At 40.1% G+C, this 23543-nt stretch overlaps 1 protein-coding gene across 1 annotated transcript in view; it reads left to right on the top strand.

The window, feature by feature from the left end:
• The window catches only part of LOC139462079 (FMRFamide receptor-like), a 54701-nt gene extending 38001 nt beyond the window's left edge, over positions 1-16700 (top strand). Inside the window, exon 2 of the mRNA XM_071243584.1 lies at positions 15426-16700. Within this exon, the coding sequence (XP_071099685.1) occupies positions 15487-16608 (1122 nt within the window). The 5' untranslated portion in view covers positions 15426-15486 and the 3' untranslated portion in view covers positions 16609-16700. The remainder of the gene's footprint in view (positions 1-15425) is intronic.
• The last annotated feature ends 6843 nt before the right edge of the window (positions 16701-23543 follow it).

Below are 23543 nucleotides of genomic sequence, written 5' to 3'. Positions count from 1 at the left end.
TCGTACTATGGACGAACCTCTGTGTCAAAACCACAAGCGTGGGGAAGACGGTAATAAAATGATAGAGCCACACCATCATGTCGCTTAAGATTCTTTGTTTGTGCCAAAGCTGGGTATCCACTGACAATGTTTTGGACAGTCTCATTAAATTCATTCCAGAATCTACATTTCATATATACATTTTGATGCAAAATCACACATTGACGGTTTCGGGTGTGAAGTGACTGGTCCTGAGCAGCAAACAGAAAGCCTTCTGTTTCACTTTTCAGGCCAGCTTACTTCATCCAAGCGAACGACTCTTCATGGTTGCTTATTTGCTAAACACATTGCACATAGGCTCGATGCAGTGGTCGTTTAGATAGCCTCTCCTTGTAAAACTGTGCCGCTTTGATATTGCACTTCGCTTGTTTGACGCCCATTTCTGTACCGTCTAGCAGTACAGAACCATCAACAAAATCAACACTGACATTGAGATTATGTCCAACATCCTTGGCTCGTTTAAGAAAACTGTGGAATGCCTTTTTTTCATCATGAGTATTGACATGCTTCACAAGAGGATCATCAGACAAATAAATGTGTGCAAAAGTACACAAATCAATTCTATCATGAAGAGCCTCCACGTTAATCAAACCACGCCCTCCCATTATGATGAGTGAATATAAGCATTGAGGGAACAGCGAGGAAGGGATATATTGTCCATGATTCTTCGTGTAAGGGTGCCAATACCCTGAATTTCTTGTTTCGCCCAATCAACAATATCAAAAGAATATGAAAGGACGGGTACAGCATAAATATTTGCTGGTCCTCCATTGGCAATAAGTTCAAGGTCATCCATATAAAGGAGCTGAGTAAGGGGTGTTGTGGATATTATTTTTAAATTATCATAATTATTAGTATTAGTGCCCTTGCCCGTGGGCTTCACCAAACTTGTAAACGTCTGAGACCTACATCACTTCGGGCTTTCCTCCCTTTTGTATTGACACACCGTGATATAACCGCAATACTGTTCAAAGCGACGTTAAACCAAACTCTCTCACTCACAACTACAACCAGTAGTAGTATCACCGCTATGTTGTTTGGGCAGTTGAAGAACGGATAGAGTATATCGGAAGCACGGGAAGCTTCGAATCTGTAACCTACTGCATCACTGACAAAGAGGATCAAGATGAAGCAATGCTTGTCACGCATCAAATATGGCCATGGGACTATTTTCATAAAAGGAACATACATCACAATCATAGTGTCACTCTCACAGCCATATCATTCATATGTGTCGTATGCTAATTCATATATGTGGAACTAGATTACCAAGTATTCCGCCAAACAAAACACAACGTCTTCTCTGTTATTCGTGCCAGATGGACGCCATGTGTCTACTTAGATGTCTGTCTTGGATATTAGAGGACACCGACAGCCTGAAGGGGGATATGTGTAAGCCCTTTGGGCTCATGGTGCTGACAATACCATTATGATAACTGTCAACAGTTCCTTTCTGTCATATTCCATACTTAGATCAATAGCTGTAACTGACACAATGATAAAGCTTAGTGGGAAACCAATAAAACCATCAAGACAGCGCTGATAGGTTGAGGATTACCAGAAGGCCACTGTCAAGACAACATAGGAACGAAATGCCAGTGCAATGAGTTCATACGTCATTAGCTTCCAGGCTTGTTAGTGTGATCCCTGCTATTCTGGCTAGGGAAATAGAGGCAGGTTGTGTCCGTCAATAATTACACTTGGGTTGTAACCTGACTCCTGGGTGCCGTGCATACACCGCTTGATGATGCAAATATGCAGCTCCCGTCGACATCGTTTCCTGTTAGTTCTAAATTTACGATTTCGTTGCTCAAATAGACAGTTTCTCGTGTTGTCATGGTTCGCTTGTACTCAATATTTCCGTTGGCTATTAGCTGGGTGTATGTCATTTGAAGTATTTAGTTCCATCACGGCTCCATGTATAAAAATTAGGTAACTGACGTTTACCATTTTGGTGAAACTCGCGGTTCCTGTTTGACGCAAAATGGATCATAACCAGGGCGAACTGTGCGGGATTCTAATCCAAGGTCTGCGGATCCAGACATATTTAAGGGATGTAATTTTTGCCGGATTACTTGTGAAATAGTGAATTGGATTTATTAGAACCGCAAAATCACTACAGGACACATCAGCAATGGGTTTCACACTTTGTTTCTCATCAATGTTTGGAACCGAACCTGGGACCTCGGTGAGGTGTGGCTGCGACACTCCATCCACCCAGATTGGTAATGCGATATGGCAGTAACAACCTTGATATATTGTATTTCTAATATCGGATGTATTTGCACGGAGGTCTCCACAATGAAATATATTTTAGTGTGTATTTTTGTACATTAACACTTAAAACTTATTCACAGAAGCATCAATGATGCCACTTTAGTAGACTCCCTGCATTATTGGACTTAAAGGATGAGGATGCTGTGCTTATGGGACGGGAGTACCACTGGAAGAGCTCATCGCATGTGATTAACTCAGCAGGGTAATGCTACTCACGTTACAACTAATGACACATCCGTATGGTATTGGAACGACGTGTCGGTGTATTGCAGGGTTACGTGCACGTCCCATTGTCACTCGGATACCACCATTGTCACTCGGCTTCACAATTCAGCAGACAGAAATAAACAGGTGATGGGAAATTCCTTATGGGGACTATACGGGTACCTGTGCCAAGGTCGTGACAGCCCATTTGTCAGACCATGGTGCCGTCGGTGTCACTGGAGTCGGAGGAAGTATTTTATCTTTAGGACTGCTTCTGCTACTTCGACGCGTGTCAGGGATGCAATATGAAATATGTCAATTTATGACGTATTGTGGATTAAATAGATAACTTAATTTGTCCGTAACTCTCGGCGTAATCTGTTCGTAACTTACGTCGTAGTTTGTCAGTACCTCGCGGCGTAATGTGTCCATTACTTAAAACGTAAGACGTCCGCCCGTAACTCACGGCGTAACGTGTCCGTAACTCACGGCGTAACGTGTCCGTAACTCACGGCGTAACGTGTCCGTAACTCAAGAAGTGAGCTGTCCGTTAGTCACGGCGTAATGTGTCCGTACCTCAAGGCTTAATGTGTCCGTATCTCACGGCGTATACGTAAATCTGATCGTAACTCACGCCGTAATGTGTCCGTAACTCGAGGCGTAGTTTTTCCGTTACTCACGGCTTAATGTGTCCGTATCTCACGGCGTAGACGTAAATCTGTTCGTAACTCACACCGTAATGTGTAGTTCACGGCCTAAGCTTTCCATAATTCACGGCGTAAGCTGTTCGTAACTCACGATGTAAGTTGTCCGTAACTGTTTCTGTAACTCACGTTTCTGTAACTCAAGGCGTCCACAACTCAAGACGTAATTTATCCGTTTCTTACAGGGTGCTCTGGTCGTATCGCACAGCGTAGTGAGTGCGTAACTCACTGCGTAATTTGGGCGTATCTCACGGCATAATTTGATCGTAACTAACGGCCTGATGTGTGCGTATTTCACGGAGTGATTTGATTGTAATCCGTATCTCACGGCGTATACGTAAATCTGATCGTAACTCACGCCGTAATGTGTCCGTAACTCGAGGCGTAGTTTTTCCGTTACTCAAGGCTTAATCTGTCCGTAACTCACGGCGTAATCTGAACGGGCTCGCGGGTTCGTACTAACGTGATTCGTATGTACTAACATGCTCATGATATTGTGGGAATCGTTTGGCAGAAATGTCGTATAAATATGAAAGGTGTTTTGTTGCTTTTATTCACCATAAACAGGTATTCAAAATAAGCAGTTTGACCAATTGTAAGCCGTTGACTTGTGCTGCGTTGATAACATGTGATGTGAGAGTGTATGTGGTGGTGCTTGACCTCTACACCGTATCCGATGCGGTGAAAACATGCAAATTTGATCTGCGATCAGAAAGCCTCAATGGAAGTGTAAGGAAAATAAAATTATCGTTTTCAACACAACCCTTCATAACTGCTGGTCGTTTTGAAAGTTTGTTGGAAACAAAAACCTTTTTGTTTCTCGATTCCGATTTGCAGAAAAAAAACACATTTATTTTTTACGGCGTAAATAGTTCGTAATACTTGGAACAACTTCCCTTTTAAAAGAAAATTGCAGTCGGAATGCTTACATGCTGAGCTTAAACAATTCAGGTGCATTTGCCAACAACATTAAACTAAAAGAAACTTAAACCCGCCGGCTTCCGTTGCAAAACCAACGCTCACTCCGTTTTAATTAAATAAAACACTCAGGGAATATCCTCGGTTTCTTATAGTTAAACTTACGTAACCATGTTAAGGTGCTGTATGTCTTCAGTGTATTTTGAAATAATAGAACAGAGACGTATAAAACATTGAGCGAAAGCTATGATGCTTATAAGCAGTTTGTCTCATTAATGCTGTACTACATAATATTATGTTATCGATCCAGTACCTACCTTCGGCAATAGAAACATAAAGCGTGTTTTCGATTGTGACATGTGTCTTAACTCGGAGTTATGATGAGTCCTTATCTTTAGTCTAGAGCCTTGATATCAGGCAAATAATACCTTCAGGATAACTGATGTACACTTGCTTGACATACGTACTTGAACTTGTACTGAAACGTCGCATTGAAAGTATACACGTATAAATAGTTGATTTCAACAGAAAGGCAAAAGAAACGTCACTTCTGAAAATACTGATAACACTTAACAGACACTGGCAGTTACATGTTCTGTGGTCAATAAACTCATTTATCGTTCTACTGCTTCTTTTTGTTGCCTTAAAGTACATTTAACAATTGAGTTTACAATGGAGTGCTTTGCCCAAACGCAGCCTACAAAAGTGCAATGGGACTCAGTTGCGGAAAAGTCTTGCGGAAAAGTCTTGTCAAAAACATGATGCACGTGCATATCGTGGTTGGTATGGGTATAAAAGACACCCAAAACTGTTAGTTGGCTTTCGTTATTTCGATTCATCAGCCATGCCAAGATTATCAGGAAATGAGAGACAACAAGCGATCGGAAGACTGCAAGCAGGCCAGAGTGCATAGGTCGTTTCAAATGCATTCAATGTCAACGTCAGAACGTTATATCGCTTGCAACATCGCCACAACACCACCAACACCACCGACGACCGACCGCGTAGTGGTCGTCCTAGAGTCACTACTCCCAGACAGGATCGGTTCATGATACGCCACAATCTGCAGAACCGATTCATAATGGCCACTGAAACAGCTCGGCAAACCATTGGCAACCACCAGCGTGCCAGTGATCGTACAGTCCGACGTCGCCTAACTGCCAACAACATCTCGTGCCACCGTCCTGCTCGTGTACCCATCCTGAGAGATCGTCACCGACAGGCCCGTCTGCAATGGGCCAGGCAGCATCAAAATTGGCGTCAACAGCAATGGAGAAGAATCATCTTCACTGATGAAAGTCGCTTCTGTGTTTCAACGGTGGATGACAGAGTCAGAGTCTGGCGAAGGAGGGGCGAACGTTATGCTGATGCTTGTGTTATGGAACGAGACCCGTGGGGCGGCCCAAGCATCATGGTTTGGGGTGGAATCGGACATGAACCAGAGAGTGGGACCTGTGGTCTTTCAGAATATTGGTCCAAGCAGGGGTAATTGCATCACAGCTCTTCGCTACATTGACCAAGTCCTCAGACCCCATATCATGCCTTTTTTTTGCCCGTCATCAAAAACACACCTTTCAGCAAGACAATGCCCGTCCCCACACTGCCAGAGTCACCAGGGACTTCCTCCAGCAGCACAACATCCAAATCATGCCTTGGCCTGCCCTCAGTCCGGATTTGAATCCCATTGAACACTTGTGGGATGAGACCCAACGCCGACTCAACGACGTACGCCCAAGGCCGACAACTGCAGCAGAGATTCGTGTAGCGTTCCTGAAGATATGGGCCAATATCCCAATGGGCTTCATCAACAGGCTAGTCCACTCCATGTACAGGAGATGTGTGGCAGTAGTCAACGCCCGTGGTTGTCACACCAGGTACAGATTTTGAGACCACCAGCTGTGATGTCTTCTGGCGCCTCCCCAAATTCACAATTCGCAAAATACTTACATATATAAGCATTTGAAAATAAAGATATTTATATGATACACCTTTATGACGTTTCTTTTGCCTTTCAGTGCAGAATATGTAAATTTTGGTGCTTAGTCTTCACAACAAGCAAAATATTCCCCAAAATATTCACGATCCTTAACGTTTTTTGTTCTGTAGAAAATCATTTATGTTGTCCACAAAGTACCTGCGTGTGTTACCTGCGACAACTAGTCTGCAGTAGCCTGGCGGGTAATAACAAAATTCGCTCTTTAACTTATGAGGCAAGTTTACATCCGAAAAGCATGCAATTTTAGAATTCCATAATTGCATTCACCGCTGTGATATTGTTGAAATATTGCTAAAAAAAGGTATTCACCTCCACACACTCAATTGAGATCGGTTTTCGACATTATAGCAGTGATTACTCAATCAATATTTTGGAAATAATAGAAACATGTTTTTGAAATTTAGTATTATCTCTTTTGAAAAAGAAGGAAAGGCTGTAGACGTCATGACGTCATGAAAAGACATGATGGTGTATTGTTGCACTGACTCTGCACTGTGATCCGACAGTAACGCACAAAATGCCTGTTCAGGGATGACAAGGAATCCCACAGATGTGATTTATAATTATATGGTTATACAAGTAATGGAGTATCATTAACAAAGGACATTTATGAACATGATTGTCCGGAAATGTGTTTCAACTTATTTTTATGTCCATTCATGTGTTAAAACATGTGTACACAACAAAACTATTGTTTTGAAGATGGCTAATTAGGTGGATGTTTGACAGTGTTTATTTTTTTAAAGATCAGTAAACATTACACCGTTGTTTAAAAGTTTTCAATGTCAAATGAAACGTTTCTCCACAATACCTCAAAATATTTATGTTATGAAGTCAAGCGTCGATCGCTTCTGTATAGGCCCAGTCGTCAGTATATGTCCAAATAACATGGTAGTGACTGGGCGTAATATAGACACCGGATTCCAATCAGCATCGGGAAATCGGGCTGCAGTCAATGGGCACCCGTCTCACAGATGGCGGCGATGTCCCTATGGTGGCTTCAAAACACAAAAAGGAAATGAAATCTTATGCTGCAGTGGACACTGATCGAAAACTACAGTCCAAATCAGACAAAACGTAATTGAGAAAAGAATATCGAATGAGAAAAAGCTGAGTCTGTCCCAACTCCTAAAAATCTTTACCCCTGTGAGACTTTCTATTTTTCACTTGACTTGGGAGGTAAAAAATGCTTTTTCAGCAGAAGGTACATGATTGTTTGAGGAGTGAGGCCGGTCCTTGAAAACATTAAATTCATTAAAATATCAAAATAATATAGGTACGAATTTGACCAAAACCTGAGAAAAAGAAATCAGCAATTTCGATATTAATGTAGCTTCTGAATCCATGTGTTGCTCCTGGTTGAATGCTCACTTCTCACTTGGGTCAGGTGGTAAGTCGATTATAAACGCCCACACTTTAACGGAGGATTGGCGGCTGCACAAGATAACTTTGTGTAAGCGGTACTTACTTTGTAACTGTGAGACAAAGATTATGTGTGATTAATCACGAATACGAATAAGATGAGACCATATCTCGAACATATCACTATCACACCTTCGTGATTGATTACAACAGAAGACGTGAGGCTAAGCTAACACCGGCTCTCTGTTTACAAAGATGGTCGATTATAAATAATTTAGTACGCTTTCCCTCGAGTTCTCAGAGCCTTAACCCGCTACTCACATAATACACAGGAGATAAGTTACATACTCCAATATTTAAAAGGGTTTAATTCCAATATTCCGTCCATTGCTCCACAATTTTGTTTCTTCTAGAGAAGAGAGTTTGATGAAGTATAAATGCAGCCATTGATTGAAGTGATGCTTTGGGGTGGCAAAGTGGACACGAAGAACGTGACATACCATCAGCCCATGACATGCTTGAACCTCAAGGGTCATGTGCATTCACTTAACTTCACTGCTTTATTACACCAGGCAATTCACAGCGAGTCCATGGGGATTATATAACTTTCAGGTTATTGTACGTATGTTGAAAGATGAGAGGATTCATCCCCCATTATCATCCCCCCCCCCACCCATGGATAAACGCTGTAAAGGGAAAGATAAGAAAGTACTGAAATAAATATAATGTAAAAGGAAATATGAAACGTCAAAGTCAGAGAATACTCAATCACGATTATCTTCTCAAACAACAGCGCAGATACGTATTTGGTGAAACTAAAAAAAAATGTAATTCTATAATTATATCTGTTTCGTACAAGTGCAGAGATTCTGCTGCTTACAAGATATAGGGTAAAGCCTACTAAATGTATTTGTTTTGTAACACAGACGGTGTAACATGAGCATAAAGACAAAAGCAATTCAGTGCGGCAAGTTGGGGACTGGATGTTGTGTAGTGTTAGCGGAAACATGACGTATCGGCTGTGAAATTTCCATCACTTCCCTAACGTAAGGGAAGAATAGTCTGGCAAGCATATGCAAATGATGATGACGTCAAACTGGCCGCGGAGGACCTTTTACACCACCAGTGGGATGCAGGCACTCCAGCATCGTTGTCATTATGACCTCTGAGGGGTTTATTTTGAAAAAAATGATGAGAAACCAACTCCACCGAGGCAGCCCAACATAGGCTCAGAACCTTTCAACAGACAATGAACATAAATTGTCATAAATGGAAATGTCAGTTCCACTAAGAATAGTTACAGCAAGTTGCAATTAAAACGTCATGCATGAAATTTTGTTCATGAACGCAATGCAAGTCTGTCCTAACCAACCAGTCACATTGGAATAATACGTCGTCTGCATGTCTAACAACAATACAGCTGTGTCGCTTCAGAGTCATGGTCGACGTCGTAATACGTTATCAGAAGGAAAATAAGAGAGTGAAGAGTTATTGGTATTCCCAACAGCGTTATGCCATCCGATTGGAATTGACAATACAATTATATGAATGTCAGCTTACATAAGGTTGACCTTTCAAAATCAATCTCAGACTTTCGGGACATTTCTCTACCCTCATGTCAATGGTATTCAGTCAGTTCGCCAAACAACTCTGACATGTCACAGCGTGACACAGGTTAATTCTCTTGTTATGTAGACAGGGCATCAGAGGCTCATTGAATGACAGGGTAATTTCCTCTCTTCTCAACATGAATTTTCTGGGATTGTACAGCGAGGTAGAACTAAGGAAACGTACAGTGGTTTCGACGTGATCAATTATTCACACTTGCTAAATACAGTCTGTTAAATCGGCTTGAAGCTCAGTTGCATTATGCTCTCTAAATAGCTGTACGTATACAATGGAGCGAAATATTGCAGACACCCTGTCATATTCTAGTTATGGGACATGCTCATGTTACTAATTATTGGCTTTTCTTATTTCTATAACTATATGCAAGTGTTGAACTTGCGGACGTTATTCTTATTTCTCACGAATGAACATTCATATATTACCATTAGCTTAGCCATTTCAGACAGAAGAGTGGGTGTTTATAAACGCCACCCTGCAGCAGACTATACTGACATTCAATAATGCTAATGGCCACAGTGGTGTCACTAGAAATGTCTGGGTTCCGTTATATTTGACAATCAAGATATGTATATGTCGAAGACGTTAATGCCTGTATCAGTATATCAGAATCATATGGCTTGTGTTAATGTTAGTTTCCGTAAATAACAATATCTTCCTTGATTAGAACCCAAACTCTTTCTTACAAATGAACTAATCAGAAAAGATATTTCTAATATCCAAACTGAATCTGATTGTCTCCATGTAATTACATGGAACGTCTGTCTTTTATGAGTGTACCAGAGGTTTCTGTTTGAGTATGGTGAGTAAGAGGGACTTTCAAAATGTCCATGCGCCATCTCCGACCATCGTTATTAACGGTGGTTTGGATGGTAGTAGTAATAGGCTGGGTACAGATAACATTAGGACCGCCTCCGTGGTCTAGTGGTAGAGCGTCCGCCTGGAGAGCGGAGGGTCCGGGATAAGATACCCGGCCGCGTCATACCAAAAGACGTTAAAAGATAGTACTTGTTGTTACCCTGTCTGGCGCTCGGCATTACGGGGCTAAAATGTCAGTATGCTGTGCCTCAGTGGGGTATTCACGTTAAACTGCGGCATGGTATCTCAGTGAGCTAGCATTATAGATCGGCATCAGTCCGGACTAGTACAAGCAGCCACACAAACACACACACGTACATGCACGTCGCTATATTAGTGCAATAATCTTGGACGCGACGTGAAACCCAATTTCACCTCACCTCACATTTAACATTACAAGCAAGTACTTCAAAACTAATTCATTTTCGTTTTCTAACTCAACTGTTTTTCACAAACCAACCTAAGCGTTAACACCATGCATACAGACACGATGTATAAAGCACCAAACACGGCAGTTGTTTGATATTGTTATGGATAACAACGTTTGTATTGTCCATGCACACCGTTTCAGGGCTAAGTCTTGTACCTTCATTTACCCGAAACATCGTGTATGTATAATAAAGAAGTTGTATTGCCATACTAATACTTCTTGTCGTGTTTACACACAACTTCTTATGCCTATAGAAAGACCTTTAATAAATCCTTTTCATTCTATGACTCCACGCACTGCCCTCGCTGAGGGGTGAGTGTACCGATACTCCGTCTAGGGCATGTACGGATCATTTTATACAGCGCTCCTGCTCTCGTCTGTACGTTGGCGTCTCTGGTGTTAGTTTATGCATGCCTATTTCGTAGGTATTGATTGTCTTTGAAGCAATTAACGATAGATTGTCATTCTAAAATGCACCTTGGAAATATGTTTCAAGCTCAGATGGTTGTCTTTGATCAGGCTGAACTGCTGCAACGAGGTGAAATGAAATGTTCCAAATGACGACCCAACGCGATCGTGTTAATTGACTTTTGAAAAGAAGTAATCTCTTAAGTGATGCATCAATTTCTATGGTTTATATTCGAGCTTTGGTCACAGGGTGGAGGAAAATGAGTTCAGATGGAAACGTAATACCAACCACTCGAGAAGTTATTTAGTGTGTGGTTAATGGTCTGGTCGTCAAACATTTTAGATGTCGAAAGCGTTATTAAGTTACACCAATTGCCCACTTGAACGCAACATCTGTCGAAGCCGCATGTAGGGCGTTGATCAACCAAGTGTAGCATTGGGTGTGGACGTGGAATCGATCTAGTTTATTTGGAAACCTATGTAGTGTATATTATTTTATATCATTAGGGATTTTAAAATGATTGTCCTCGATAATTCTTGAAAAATATAATTAGGCTTCATACTGTTGAAAATGAATAAATTGTCAGCAACCAAAATTACATTGTAGCTATGTGTTTTTCAGAAAATAATATGTTTGCTCATAGCTTAAAAATACAAAATAAAATACTAGATTCTGGTTTTGCAGCTGCAGATAAAAAACATGTGGTCTCAATACAAAATTCCCCAAAAGTCAGTACCTAACGGACATAAATCAAACATAGTCTCGTCACGCATTTCTATTCCTGAAAGATCATATAGACTTCTTAAGGACGGACAACGCCGTGGCTATCTACTCAGGATAAACTTTCAACTGATGAACGTCATTGTGAGGATGATTCTGTTTGTTACAAGTAAAGGTTGATCAGACAGATGAGTTGGATGTGAGCGAATGCATAGAGCATCTCTGATGCTACTTATTAATATAGAAGTAGAATAACTGCCTCACCCACTGTGACCTTCGGGCAGTTTATGCTTTGACAAAAGACAACATTATTTCCAATATCCTTTTATAATCCGGCACACGGAAGCTATGAAATACTTTACCAGGAAGGCATAATAAAATACAGTGAGTGGAATAAAGTACCGGTGATTATTAAAACCCCTCTGCTACTCATAGTCGAACCTAAAAGATATCGACCGCTTCCGTAGTCTAGTGGTTGAGCATCCGCCCGGATAACGGAGGGTTGGGGGTTTGACCCCCGGTCGCGTCCTATCAAAAGACGGTAAAAGATGACACTTGCTGTTACCTTGTATGACGCTCGGCATTAAGGGGCTAAAACAAGGACTGGTCGGCTCGGAGTCAGTATACTGTGTCTGAGTGGGGTAATCACGTTGAAATGCGGCATTGTATCTAAGTGGGATTGCACTATAAAAGCGGCATAAATCTGGATTAGTACAAGCAGCCATACACACACACGTGCATGCACGTTGCTATATCAGTGCAACAGCATTGTAGGCGACGTTAAACCCCATTTCACATCACCTCACCTAAATGAAATCAGACAGAAGTGCCATTAACGGCGAGTGACCTGTGCATATTTATCGTCTCGGAGGCCGTAACGCCTGTACGCTGCTACGACAAAAACTTGCTATTTGTAACGTATGGCAATAGATCGTCAGAGGTTGACCTGAAATAAATCTTTGCTGTCAAGTCCTCTCGAATATTAACTAAGAAAGTACCCACTGTCTATGAACGCTATATTGCCAATGTAATTAAAGTAGGCTGTCGGCAATAAACAAAGAAGTCGTGGCACATTAATAAAGGAAGAGACGTCTGCCTGACATATACATTTACGCTTATATATTTATGATATTGATTTTCTTCCCAAATTTGTAAGTTCGGTTAGATTTATTTATGCATACGGAACACCAACACTGACCGTGACTAAGCGAACTGAGGACCTTATTTACTGGAGGTGGGCTATAAAAGTGCATTTATTTTTATCATACAGAGTAAAATTTATTAATGCCACAAAGAGGGTTAATGTGATCCTGGCACGGCCAGGCTTGTTAGCTCATCGTCAGCTCAGGGCCCTTGCCTCCGCTTCTCGCAGACATGACAGCGAATGGGACTTTTCCCAGGAAGCGCTGCCAAGTCAAACCCACCCAGACCTTTTCGGAGAAATGTGAAGACTCACCAACAGTGCAGCCATCTGCATTACCCAGATTGTCAAAAGGGCTGTATTCCTGGTAGCAAACCAGGATACTCTCCCAATGTCAATACTGGGAGGAACCAAACCTCTGTATGGGCATATTCAAAAGAATTTTTAATTTGTCATTTTCCATGACGCCCTCCACGCATTCTTGGTCGTACCATGGGTGGACCTCTGCGTCAAAACCACAAGCATGGCGCAGACGGTAATAAAATTATTATTTTATTATTATTAAACTACATGTAAATGGTTTGTGGTATGTTTGATTCTATTTAAGGGTACAGGTCATTGTAACATGTTATAACAATGACTACATAAAGTTGATAAATAATCACACTGCATTATCAATATAATCTGATCTACAAGAGATATGGATATGAAATTTGGATTAATAGAGGGGGCACGGTTCAAAAGATATATTCATAGTCCCATAACGATAACAAGTTATCAGAAAATGAACTTCGTCTTTAATACTGTGAGCAGTAGAGTTTTTACATAGCCGATTTGCTAAAGGAGGTTTTGGCTTGAGAAACGACTGAGTTCAATTTCAAGAGGTAGTGTGCTACATCTAACTTTTTCCAGACTACTGCGTTGCGTCCTGTCGGTGATATTACTAACATAATGCGAGGAACTGAAAGAGAATTTAAACAATCGATATGTCCTTAATTTATTACCATTAATTAACCCCCTGTCATTTCATTTTTTCTCAGCCATGTCTCATTATCTATACTAACAAGTCTGTATGGCTCCAAGACATGGTAAATTTAGCCGAACAATTCTCTACAAAGTTAGTTTACCTGTTTTCTCCAGTAAGACAGCTTTTCCAATCACGGGCAATTTAAATTTTTCGTTTTTTCACACTAGACCACCAGCCCATTTCATGTCCTATGCAAATCGCGTGAGTGGCGATGGCTACCGGTGGGGTAGGACATGCTTACCCTTTTCCAGAACATCCGGTGTCAACACTGATTTTCAGTGATCCATTCATATTATTTTTACTGGCATTTTGCATTTCATCTGTTTCCGCTGATAATCGAGACTGGTTATTATCTGGTTTTGAAACTATGAATGGATCACTCAATATCAATGTTGACACCAGGTGTTCGTGCAATGGGTAAGCATGTGCTTGGGCAATTTTCACCCACCTCTGGAGCCTACAAGCCTCTGATAAACATTTCATGAAGTTGACAATACAGCTTACACTGATTACACACTCACCAACAGCTTGCCGACTCCGAATGGAACACGATTCTTTTTTAACTTAATTTGTACACTTTCTATTTCTTAAAACTCTCTATTTCCTCTCATTTTGAATCTCAAAATTTCCTAACTGCAAAACAATGACAAAATGTAATCAGTACAGGCAGAACTAATACACATTAAGTCTACTTGTTTCTATTTTATTTCTTGAATACATGCCGTAGCCATTTATTAAAACGGATAATACATAACAAATTGGAGTACATCTCTTTACATTTAGACGACGGGAACATGTTCGGATGTGCAGAGAATACACGAACGATAACGAGTTAATAAGTATTTGGTAGCATTACTGTAGCCTGTCCCACACGTCTACTTTCCTGACGTCCAAGGAAGTGGAGCATCTTAGTACTCTTAGCAATTACTGACAATACTCCACTCCGATGAGACCAAAGACATTGCCGTCCCGGTTCTTGTGGACTCGATATTTATGTTCCCAAGTCCCTCAACATTTATTAAGATAAAACCCTTGATTTTCTAGCTTCTCATCCGTTCAATGAGAAGGATGGCTGACTCTCCCCGGAGATACGCCGGATCATCACAGGATAGTTTCATTGGCAATTGCGGGGAAGTAAGGAGCAATCTCTGTAGTAGTGTTTTGAATTTAAACCTTAACTGTGCGCCAATCAGCCATGCATGGCCTACAAATTGATCTTTGCTGACCAACATCTGTGTGATTGACGTGTTGTTAATTACAAAGAAGCTTCTGTTATTGATCAACTAACAACTGACGTTTAGCTGTTCTCCACTAACACTTCACCACTATATTCCAGTCATCACAACAGTAGATTAATCAATAGCCTTTTCATGTGTGTTGGGATGGATATGTGGCTGATTGACTTCAAGTTATCATAAAGCATTAATGTTTTTCTTCTGAGTGTAGTAACGTGTAGGCGTGGATATTGGGAGGTCACCAAGTTTATTACACTGAATATGTTGTTCCAAGACTGGATTACCAATAGTCTATCGTATTAACGACTGGGGACCAACTAACAATCTGGCATTTGTTTTAAAGTTTACCTCTTGGATAGGTTATTTTATCCGAGACATAGATTTGCTTCAGGGGGAAATGAATAGTGTTTTACATTTCCCTATCACATCATCAGTAGACTAATCAAATTAATGTTCAAATATTCTCGTTTTCCTTTCAGATATAGAGGCTATGTGAGGATGTGTCATTTGAAGCACTGAGGGCGGTCTGTCAAGTTTGGGATGTCCCTCGACCACAATTCCACCATGACTGTCGATGGACAGCAGTCCATTTACGTGGTCAGTTCCCATGAAAACAACACGGATCCACTGTTTGTTATCTCCACTCTAACCTCCCTCCTGAATGGCAGTGACGTAGAGGGGGCAACAGCATCGACGGTATCTGACTCTCTTAAAATCACTAGGTTCGTCGTCCAGAAGGTGTTAGTACCACTGATAGTTACCGTTGGTCTTTTGGGCAATATTCTCAATATTGCAGTGTTGTCACATCCTTCTATGAGGAATTCGACAAACATATACCTCATGGCGTTGGGATTTGCCGATACCATTTACCTCATCTTCATGTTTACGTTGTCCTTCATCCATTGCTCGGATCAGAACCAGCCAAGATGGTCCCTACAGTTTATTCCATACGGACGGGTGATAACAGATATTGCTGGTAACTTCGCAGTGTGGATTACCGTGATATTTACAATTGAGAGATACGTGGCTGTGTGTTTGCCTATGAAAGGAAAGGTATGGTGTACTGTAGGAAGAGCCAGATTGTACTCATTCCTGGCAATGCTGTTTTGTGCTGTGAACACCCTTCCGGAAATGTTTGAACTGGAAATAGTCCCCAAGGATTCAGGTGGTTGGAAGTGTCGCTACACGGCTATGACAAAAGAGAAGAGCTACCAAATTGGCTTCAACTGGTGGTATGTCACCATCTTTACGCTTGTGCCTTTTGTGTTTCTCATCATCTTCAACACCCTCCTCATCAGATCTTTGTTGAGAGCAAAGAAGAAGCGACAGTTGATGATCCAGAGTAGTGTGAATAAAATGAATGTCAAGAGCACTCGAGAAGAAAATAAAGTCACGCTGATGTTGGTGACAATTGTCATAATTTTCCTATTGTGCCAGCTTCCCTGGACAGTACTGCTGTTGTATCGGTCATACCTGGATGATCATGGACTCAAGGTGCCTGTTAATGATGTTAAGATAGCGGGCAACATCTGCAACTTCCTTGTTCAGATTAATGCCTCTATCAATTTCTACCTCTATTCCTTCTTCAGCAGGAAGTTCAGAAAAACATTCAAAGCCATCTTTTGTTTTAAGGTATTTCATACAGCACCTGCTTCAGTTTAAGCTTCAGCCTGAAAAAAATATAGGTAATATTTCTCTTGAAGAAAACTGCTTTCTTCGTAATGTGCTGATGAATGTGTGTTTTTTTTAACATACTGTAGGTTAACACATTCTTTCCTGGGATTATTCGTTTTACTGTGTAACATAGTAATTATATGAAATGTGATCAAATGTTGTGTATGTGATAACATGTGCTTTACCACATAATGTGATATATCGTAGGCGATTGTGATCGACTACAGTCATAGTAACCTTTTTTGAAGCTGGAGAGTGTCTTCACGAAATATGTGAATTCTGCAGTAATATAATTGGATTCCATGATGATGATATCAGTGTAACACATGCCTTTGTCAAGCTAGTTGTATTAGCTACATGTCTCATGTTTGTCTCTTGTACTATGACATGTTAGGTTAGCTATCTTGTTTCTGCTATTTACAGAGAGTTTACTTTACCGAGATGACTATAAATCCACCCTCCGGGTCATTGGTCGAGACAGCATGGCCCGGAATGTGGATATATCACTTGGTAAGGAATACATGTCCGGCCCTCACGACAGCATACACACGATTAAGTGTCTTGTGCCATTTTCTCTGTATAAAGAAAGTGCAATAGAAAAGTGAATAAAAGATATTTATTCAATAAACCTATATTCACTGTATTTTGAAGTTCGTATTTTTTTGTCCACTTACGTCGCTATGAGTGTACTAATCTTGAACGCGACTTGAACCCAATTCACCCCAATACTAGAACGTCCCTCGTGACACAAAGTCGTGCAGCATATTGTACACAAAATCCAAAATATTTGCATCAGTCAGTGTTGTACCTGGTTGTTGGGTGTTGAGTCGTGAAGCTTCTAGATCTATAGCGTTTATCAACATCAGGCACCAAGGGAGGTCACTCTAACAACCACTTGGAGTGCAGGTTGATGATATATTTCATGAGAGCTTGACTCTTTTTGCCGCTTAATATCATCAGAAATAAAGTTACAATGGTTGAGATTTCGATTGTTTACATCAGCTTGATATAGCTGGAATATTTATAACTGCGGCAATAAACACTCACAATCTCCCAGAGGCAAGGGGACTTGCCGAACAAGGCTGAAATGTCCTGTCCAGTGGTTATGACTAGTTATGTCCCTTCTTTGTTCCTCTTATTGACCAATCAGATTCCACCTCTCATATTACTTACAAAATGGCGTCGCCCAGTCAAGGCGACTGTGGCAGAGTACTTTAGCACATTGATAAAAATCGTAAAAAAATATTTGGAAAATATCGGCCGACGCCCAGTTAGAGGTACACGTTTTGCATATCCTGCAGTCGAACAAATTCTGCACGGCTGTCGCAATGTTATCTCGTTAACAGATATTGTATATCTGACTGCTTCTCCCCATCCTGCACTTGTGTACCTAGTTTTAGCTCACCTGGCCCAAAGGCCTGGAAACAACCATTTGATGTTATGTCCCTGTAAATTCTTGAAAAAAATAAAATATTTCAGACCTTTGAAAAAACCCAGAAACTGCAATAAAAATACATTGTTGCGAGGTGTTTTTCTCATAAAAGAATAAGGTCCATAGTTTTAAATAGAAAACTATCTAGTTTTGCAGCTGAAGCTGAAAATATGTCTTCTCTCGATACTAAATTCAGCACCCCACTCCAGAATATCACATGGTCGGTCCCCCACATCATTGCAAGATGCCCATACCCTTTCATTTTTTCTATTTTTTCGATAATCACTTGACAGGTTTGGTTTTGTAAGTTTGCCTGACCATAAGGGTATACAGATTTGTTGAAGGCAAGGACATATTTTTTTATTATTTATGTTCCAACTTTGACGCATCAGTCACAAAAATGTCCGACACAAATCTCTATTTTCTGCTTAAATCATTACGTTCCCTTGGTTTTTAGGTGAATAATATATTTGCCTTTTAATGTGTTTGTGACGGAGCAGGATACCTTCACCTTTTCGCGAATACCTGGTATCATCACCATATGATAGTAATATATTAACATCTGCTTATGATATAGTCGGAATTGCACAAAGGACTATTGCGGATATTTCTTTATCAATATTAGAAGGGTTTTGTCACATATGAACCCAGTCGATTTGTCTGTTGGTGATCATTTTGACCCCGATACATATAACTTACTTGGTAGTATTTTCGTAAATATGTTGAACAGACAAAAGAGAAAGTGTTTGTGCCAAGACAGTAAACGTGCCTTCCATAATGTAGCAGAGTGTTGAATGTCTTTCAGAGTGGATGAAGTCATTGCGAGATGTTGTCATTGGTAGAATGAACATACTGAAAAGGAGGAAAAAGAACCGAAATAAACCCATTCTATCAAGCCGGCTGCCATCCAAAGTCTGGCCTCCCTTCATGAAAAGTATGTAGTTGTTCCCACTGACACATCCACTATATCTCCAGGGCTCCAGGGCTCGGATTTCTGTAAACCTACACTAATCCATCCCCGTTGTTCTCGTGATAAATGGGGGCGGTGGGGTAGCCTAGTGGTTAAAGCGTTCGCTCGTCACGCCGGAGACCCGGGTTCGAATCCCGACATGGGTACAATGTGTAAAGTCCATTTCTGGTGTCCCACGGCGTGATATTGCTGGAATATTGCGTTAATATATAACGCAGCGTAAAACCCCACTCACTCACTCACTCTCGTGATAAATGAGTATTGTAATTTCAATTTCTAATAGCGATATTGATGTGATGAGCTAAAACTACTGAATCTATATTCCTTAATCTTTGAACTACATTTGAAAAAAACATTCTGATATCACCGACATTCTGTTAGATCCATGCATGAGGTGAGATCCATGCATGATAAAATCCACATTAAAACAGCAAACATCTTATGTCAGAAACCCAGTTTTGTATATCATTTCCATCCAATGGATATCGGAGTGGATTAATACGTTACAGCCTCACCAGTACTTACTTTCTTTCAACTGAGTGCACGCCAACATATTATCACATCCCCGAGATGGCCATATTTGGAACATACTTCCCCACCCTTACAAATCGTATAATGCCTGTATTGTTTCAAAAACACTTTTATATTTCACGTCCAATTTTATCAGAGCCATACGAATTATATAGGGGCAATTTTAATGTTTACATGCTGTCCTCAACGATAAATGTTTTTATTTCTTAAAATAATGGTAAATATGCAAAACAGGTTTTCCTGCTTCTATAGCAATATTGTGATAAGCCCGTGGCCACTATCACACAGAGGAAAACATAATCCCAATAAATTAATATTAATAAGTAACAGATTGTAGTTTTCCCCCACACATCAGATTTCCTGACAAGAGATTAACCAACCATTCCTGAATACAAACTACATTTGTTTGATCTTCATTAACAACAACTTTTATCAAAACAGATGAAATGCCTTTGAAGGCAACAGCAGTATAATTTTATCATGGCAAACCTTACTGAAAAGTGAGAAAAAATGACTTTCATACAAAGTTAAAAACATTTTAAAACACATTGAACACAAAAAATAAAGCGACCTTTAGATTTTAATACAAGGTTCCATCAAAGTGCCTGAACAGTGAAAATCTTATTGTAGGGTAACGCTCACGAAAAACAGTATGTGATTCAGAAATTATTTCATTTATATTGATTTATATTTTGAAGTCTTCTTTCCAGAAAAGCAGGGAACAGTATTTCTGTAACTTTAATTAAGGATATTTGAGAACTGAATTCATTTTTTTAAACCGGTTTTACGCAGAGTGCACACCAGGTTTTACTTTTATATCTCTAAAACATACAGTGGGAAAGACTGCTTGTTTTAATATCAATAACACAAAAAACCGTTAACAGCAAGCTACTCAGTGACATCGTTCAGCGCCATAACGCAACACAGACCCCGCCTATTACATTATTAGCCAATCATGAAACAGTAGTCTGTTAGTGCGTGAGGCCCATGTATTCGGCTTATGGACACATAAACGAAACCAAAATTGCTTGGTTAGCCAATTAAATGCAATGGAATCACTTGCAATTTATTCATTCCACGATAATTATTAGGATCTGATTTTACTCGAGGTAGTATAAGGTAATTATCAAACTGATTTTCCATGCTTTTTGGAATATCCCTGTGCCCATCATTTAATTAAACATTTAGATAAGGAGTAATGTGTTTCATATTTGCCATTAGAAATTCCGGAGGTATCCCATCTCCATCTAAAGTCTTACCGCTCTTGAGATTGCTTTTAGCCTTTGTAATTCCGTCTCCTGTTATTTGAAGAAATTAAGGCATTAGTAAACGGGTTGTTTACTAAGTTCTCACAAGTATGATGCACAGATTGCAGGAATCCCCGAAACAGCATGAAATGGAAGTAGAATAAAGAATATCAATTATAAATGGATAACTTTCAGAGGATGTATGTGTGTATACATATACTTTTCAGAAAACATTTCGCAAACTAAATAGATACGTAGTTAAATACATACAGAGAAATGTAGACACGCGCACAATAATGGCAGTGGGACCAGTAGTCATCTTGCTGTACAATTAATATAGTAATCATATATGCCAAACTTTATTAAAGGCCTTGCTAATGCCCCAAAACACTGCCGTTACTTCTTTTCCGTTATCCTTTGAATTAAAATTATACAAACAGGGTCACAATTAGTACCCATTGGGATGCCCAATACTTGTTTAAAAATTCAACCCCAAAATTGGATAAAGATATATAAAAGAAAATCTAGCAACTCAATAGTGTGCAATATGTTTCTTTCACACTTGACAAATTGACCATATAAGAAAATTAAAATATCCGAGTACCTTTCCTATTGATTAGAACTTGTAATTTCTGTTTTAATTCATCATGAGTGACAACAAACGGGGAAAATGGCTACATATGTTTTTGTTTTCTATCGTTCACAAATCGGATGGTCTTTCTCATTTGTTATGGTTCATATTATAGACATAACAACGAATATCACTAAAAACCAAGTTAGTAATACGCAAATCGTTCATTGTTAACCCTTTTCGCGAGCACCTGGTGTCGTCATTGAGTTTCAGTGATCCATTCATATAATTTTCGCTACTACTTTGCCTTCTACGCCCGATGGAATCTGTTTTGGTGGATAATCGAGACTGATTATTCTCTGACGTATATTTCAGGTGTTATATGTTCATCCACGACGTACCGCTTCGTGGTCTAGTGGTAGAGCGTCCGCCCGGAGAGCGGAAGGTCCGGGGTTCGATCCCGGCCGCGTTATACCAAGATGGTACTTGTTGTTACCCTCTAAAACTAGGACTGTATATTCAGTATAGTGTGTCTGAGTCGGGTATTCATGTTAAAACTGCGGCATGGTATCTCAGTGAGCTAGCACTACAAATCGGCGTCAGTCCGGTCTAGTACAAGCAGCCACACACACAAGCACGTGCATGCACGTCGCTATATAAGTGCAATAATCTTGGACGTGACGTTACACCCAATTTCACCTCACCTCACCTCACCTCACCCATGACGTTGAACATTTGTATTAATTATGTTGAAATGAGGTCAACCTTTTTCCTGAGAACAGCTGAGAATAAGGGCGCATCACAACCCTTTGGTGATGTTTTTTCAAGCACTAACCTACGAGGTGCACTGACACCATCACGTATAGTGCATGTTGTTTGAGCAATGCTTGGTACGTGTTAATGAAGCATGTGCATACGGTTATAACTGTGTCGTTTCTTCTAAAAAATCATATTCAAACTGTCGTGACATGTGAAATATGTAATTCGAAATAAGGTTTGTCATCAGGATATAAACATGTATGCTGTTTGGGCAGTGACTATAAGCACCAAAGAAACGCCAACATAGAATTCAGCCTGCATCAATGTGGTAGACCGATTTCAAACGTCTTGTACAAGTGTTCATGGAAAGCCTTTTTAATCAAAGTAGACCCTCTTAACGTGTCGCATGAGGGCCCGGTGACTGATGGTAATGGGTTCAATTTATGTTCCGCCTCACGAGGACAGTTATTTGCAGAATCGTCGAAAAGCATCTGGGCATTTCAAGGAGAGAATTGACGTTTGAATAATAGACACCTCTCACTAATAAATGTTCTCTTACAGAATCGAAAATGATTATCAATCGTCATTATTCGATGGCACGAACACTAAAAGCAGTTCTGCTGCACTGAAGACGTTCATTTGCATGAAGGCCTCAGGCCCTTAAACACATCGCAAGTAGGAATGTTATATAACACATGGATACAATAATGCATTAATACAAATACACATGACTATGTCAGTTCATAACAAACGATTTTTATTTTTCATAAGCACATGATAAGTAATGCGTTAAATCTTTTAATAAACGTAATTTGTTTGTGCCCAAAATTGACATTCCGGTTTTTAAACTATTATAATTCAAGGAAACTCCCGGCAGATAACTTAGAAATGCTGTTACATGGGTACAATGTGTGAAGCCCATTTCTGGTGTCCCCCCGCCGTGATATTGCTGAAATATTGCTAAAAGCGGCGTAAAACCATACTCATTCACTAGAAATGCTGTTAATACCATAAAATGTCAAATACGACAGCCACTGAACGTTAGTTCTTGTCATCAGTTATATATATTCAAATACGTCCGGTTATGAAAAATCATGAAAACAACTTCAACACAGCCAATCCTAATCTACAGCTATGAATGTACGGTATATGTTGTACACGAATGTAATTAAGCGCATTCACACTAAATTTTGGCCTTCTTTTATATTTCTGTCTCTTGCTTTTGAAAATTATTAAAAAAGCTAAATGTACATTTTGGTGGCCTCTTATAAAACGTAAATCTACGATGGCAACAAGTACAGCATAACTTATCAGACGAATTTGTATCTGATTTACCATTGCCCTGGATATTTCAAAACGCACCGACACTTCTACTTTTGGTAATGAGAAATGTATAATGCAGTTCTCATAATG

This window comes from Haliotis cracherodii, unplaced genomic scaffold (assembly GCF_022045235.1).
Source record: "Haliotis cracherodii isolate W230 unplaced genomic scaffold, xgHalCrac1.p SCAF_1, whole genome shotgun sequence".
In the NCBI taxonomy this organism is placed as follows: Eukaryota; Metazoa; Mollusca; class Gastropoda; order Lepetellida; family Haliotidae; genus Haliotis; species Haliotis cracherodii.
Note: the sequence above shows the minus strand (reverse complement) of the source record. Positions and strands in the feature narration are given on the sequence as shown.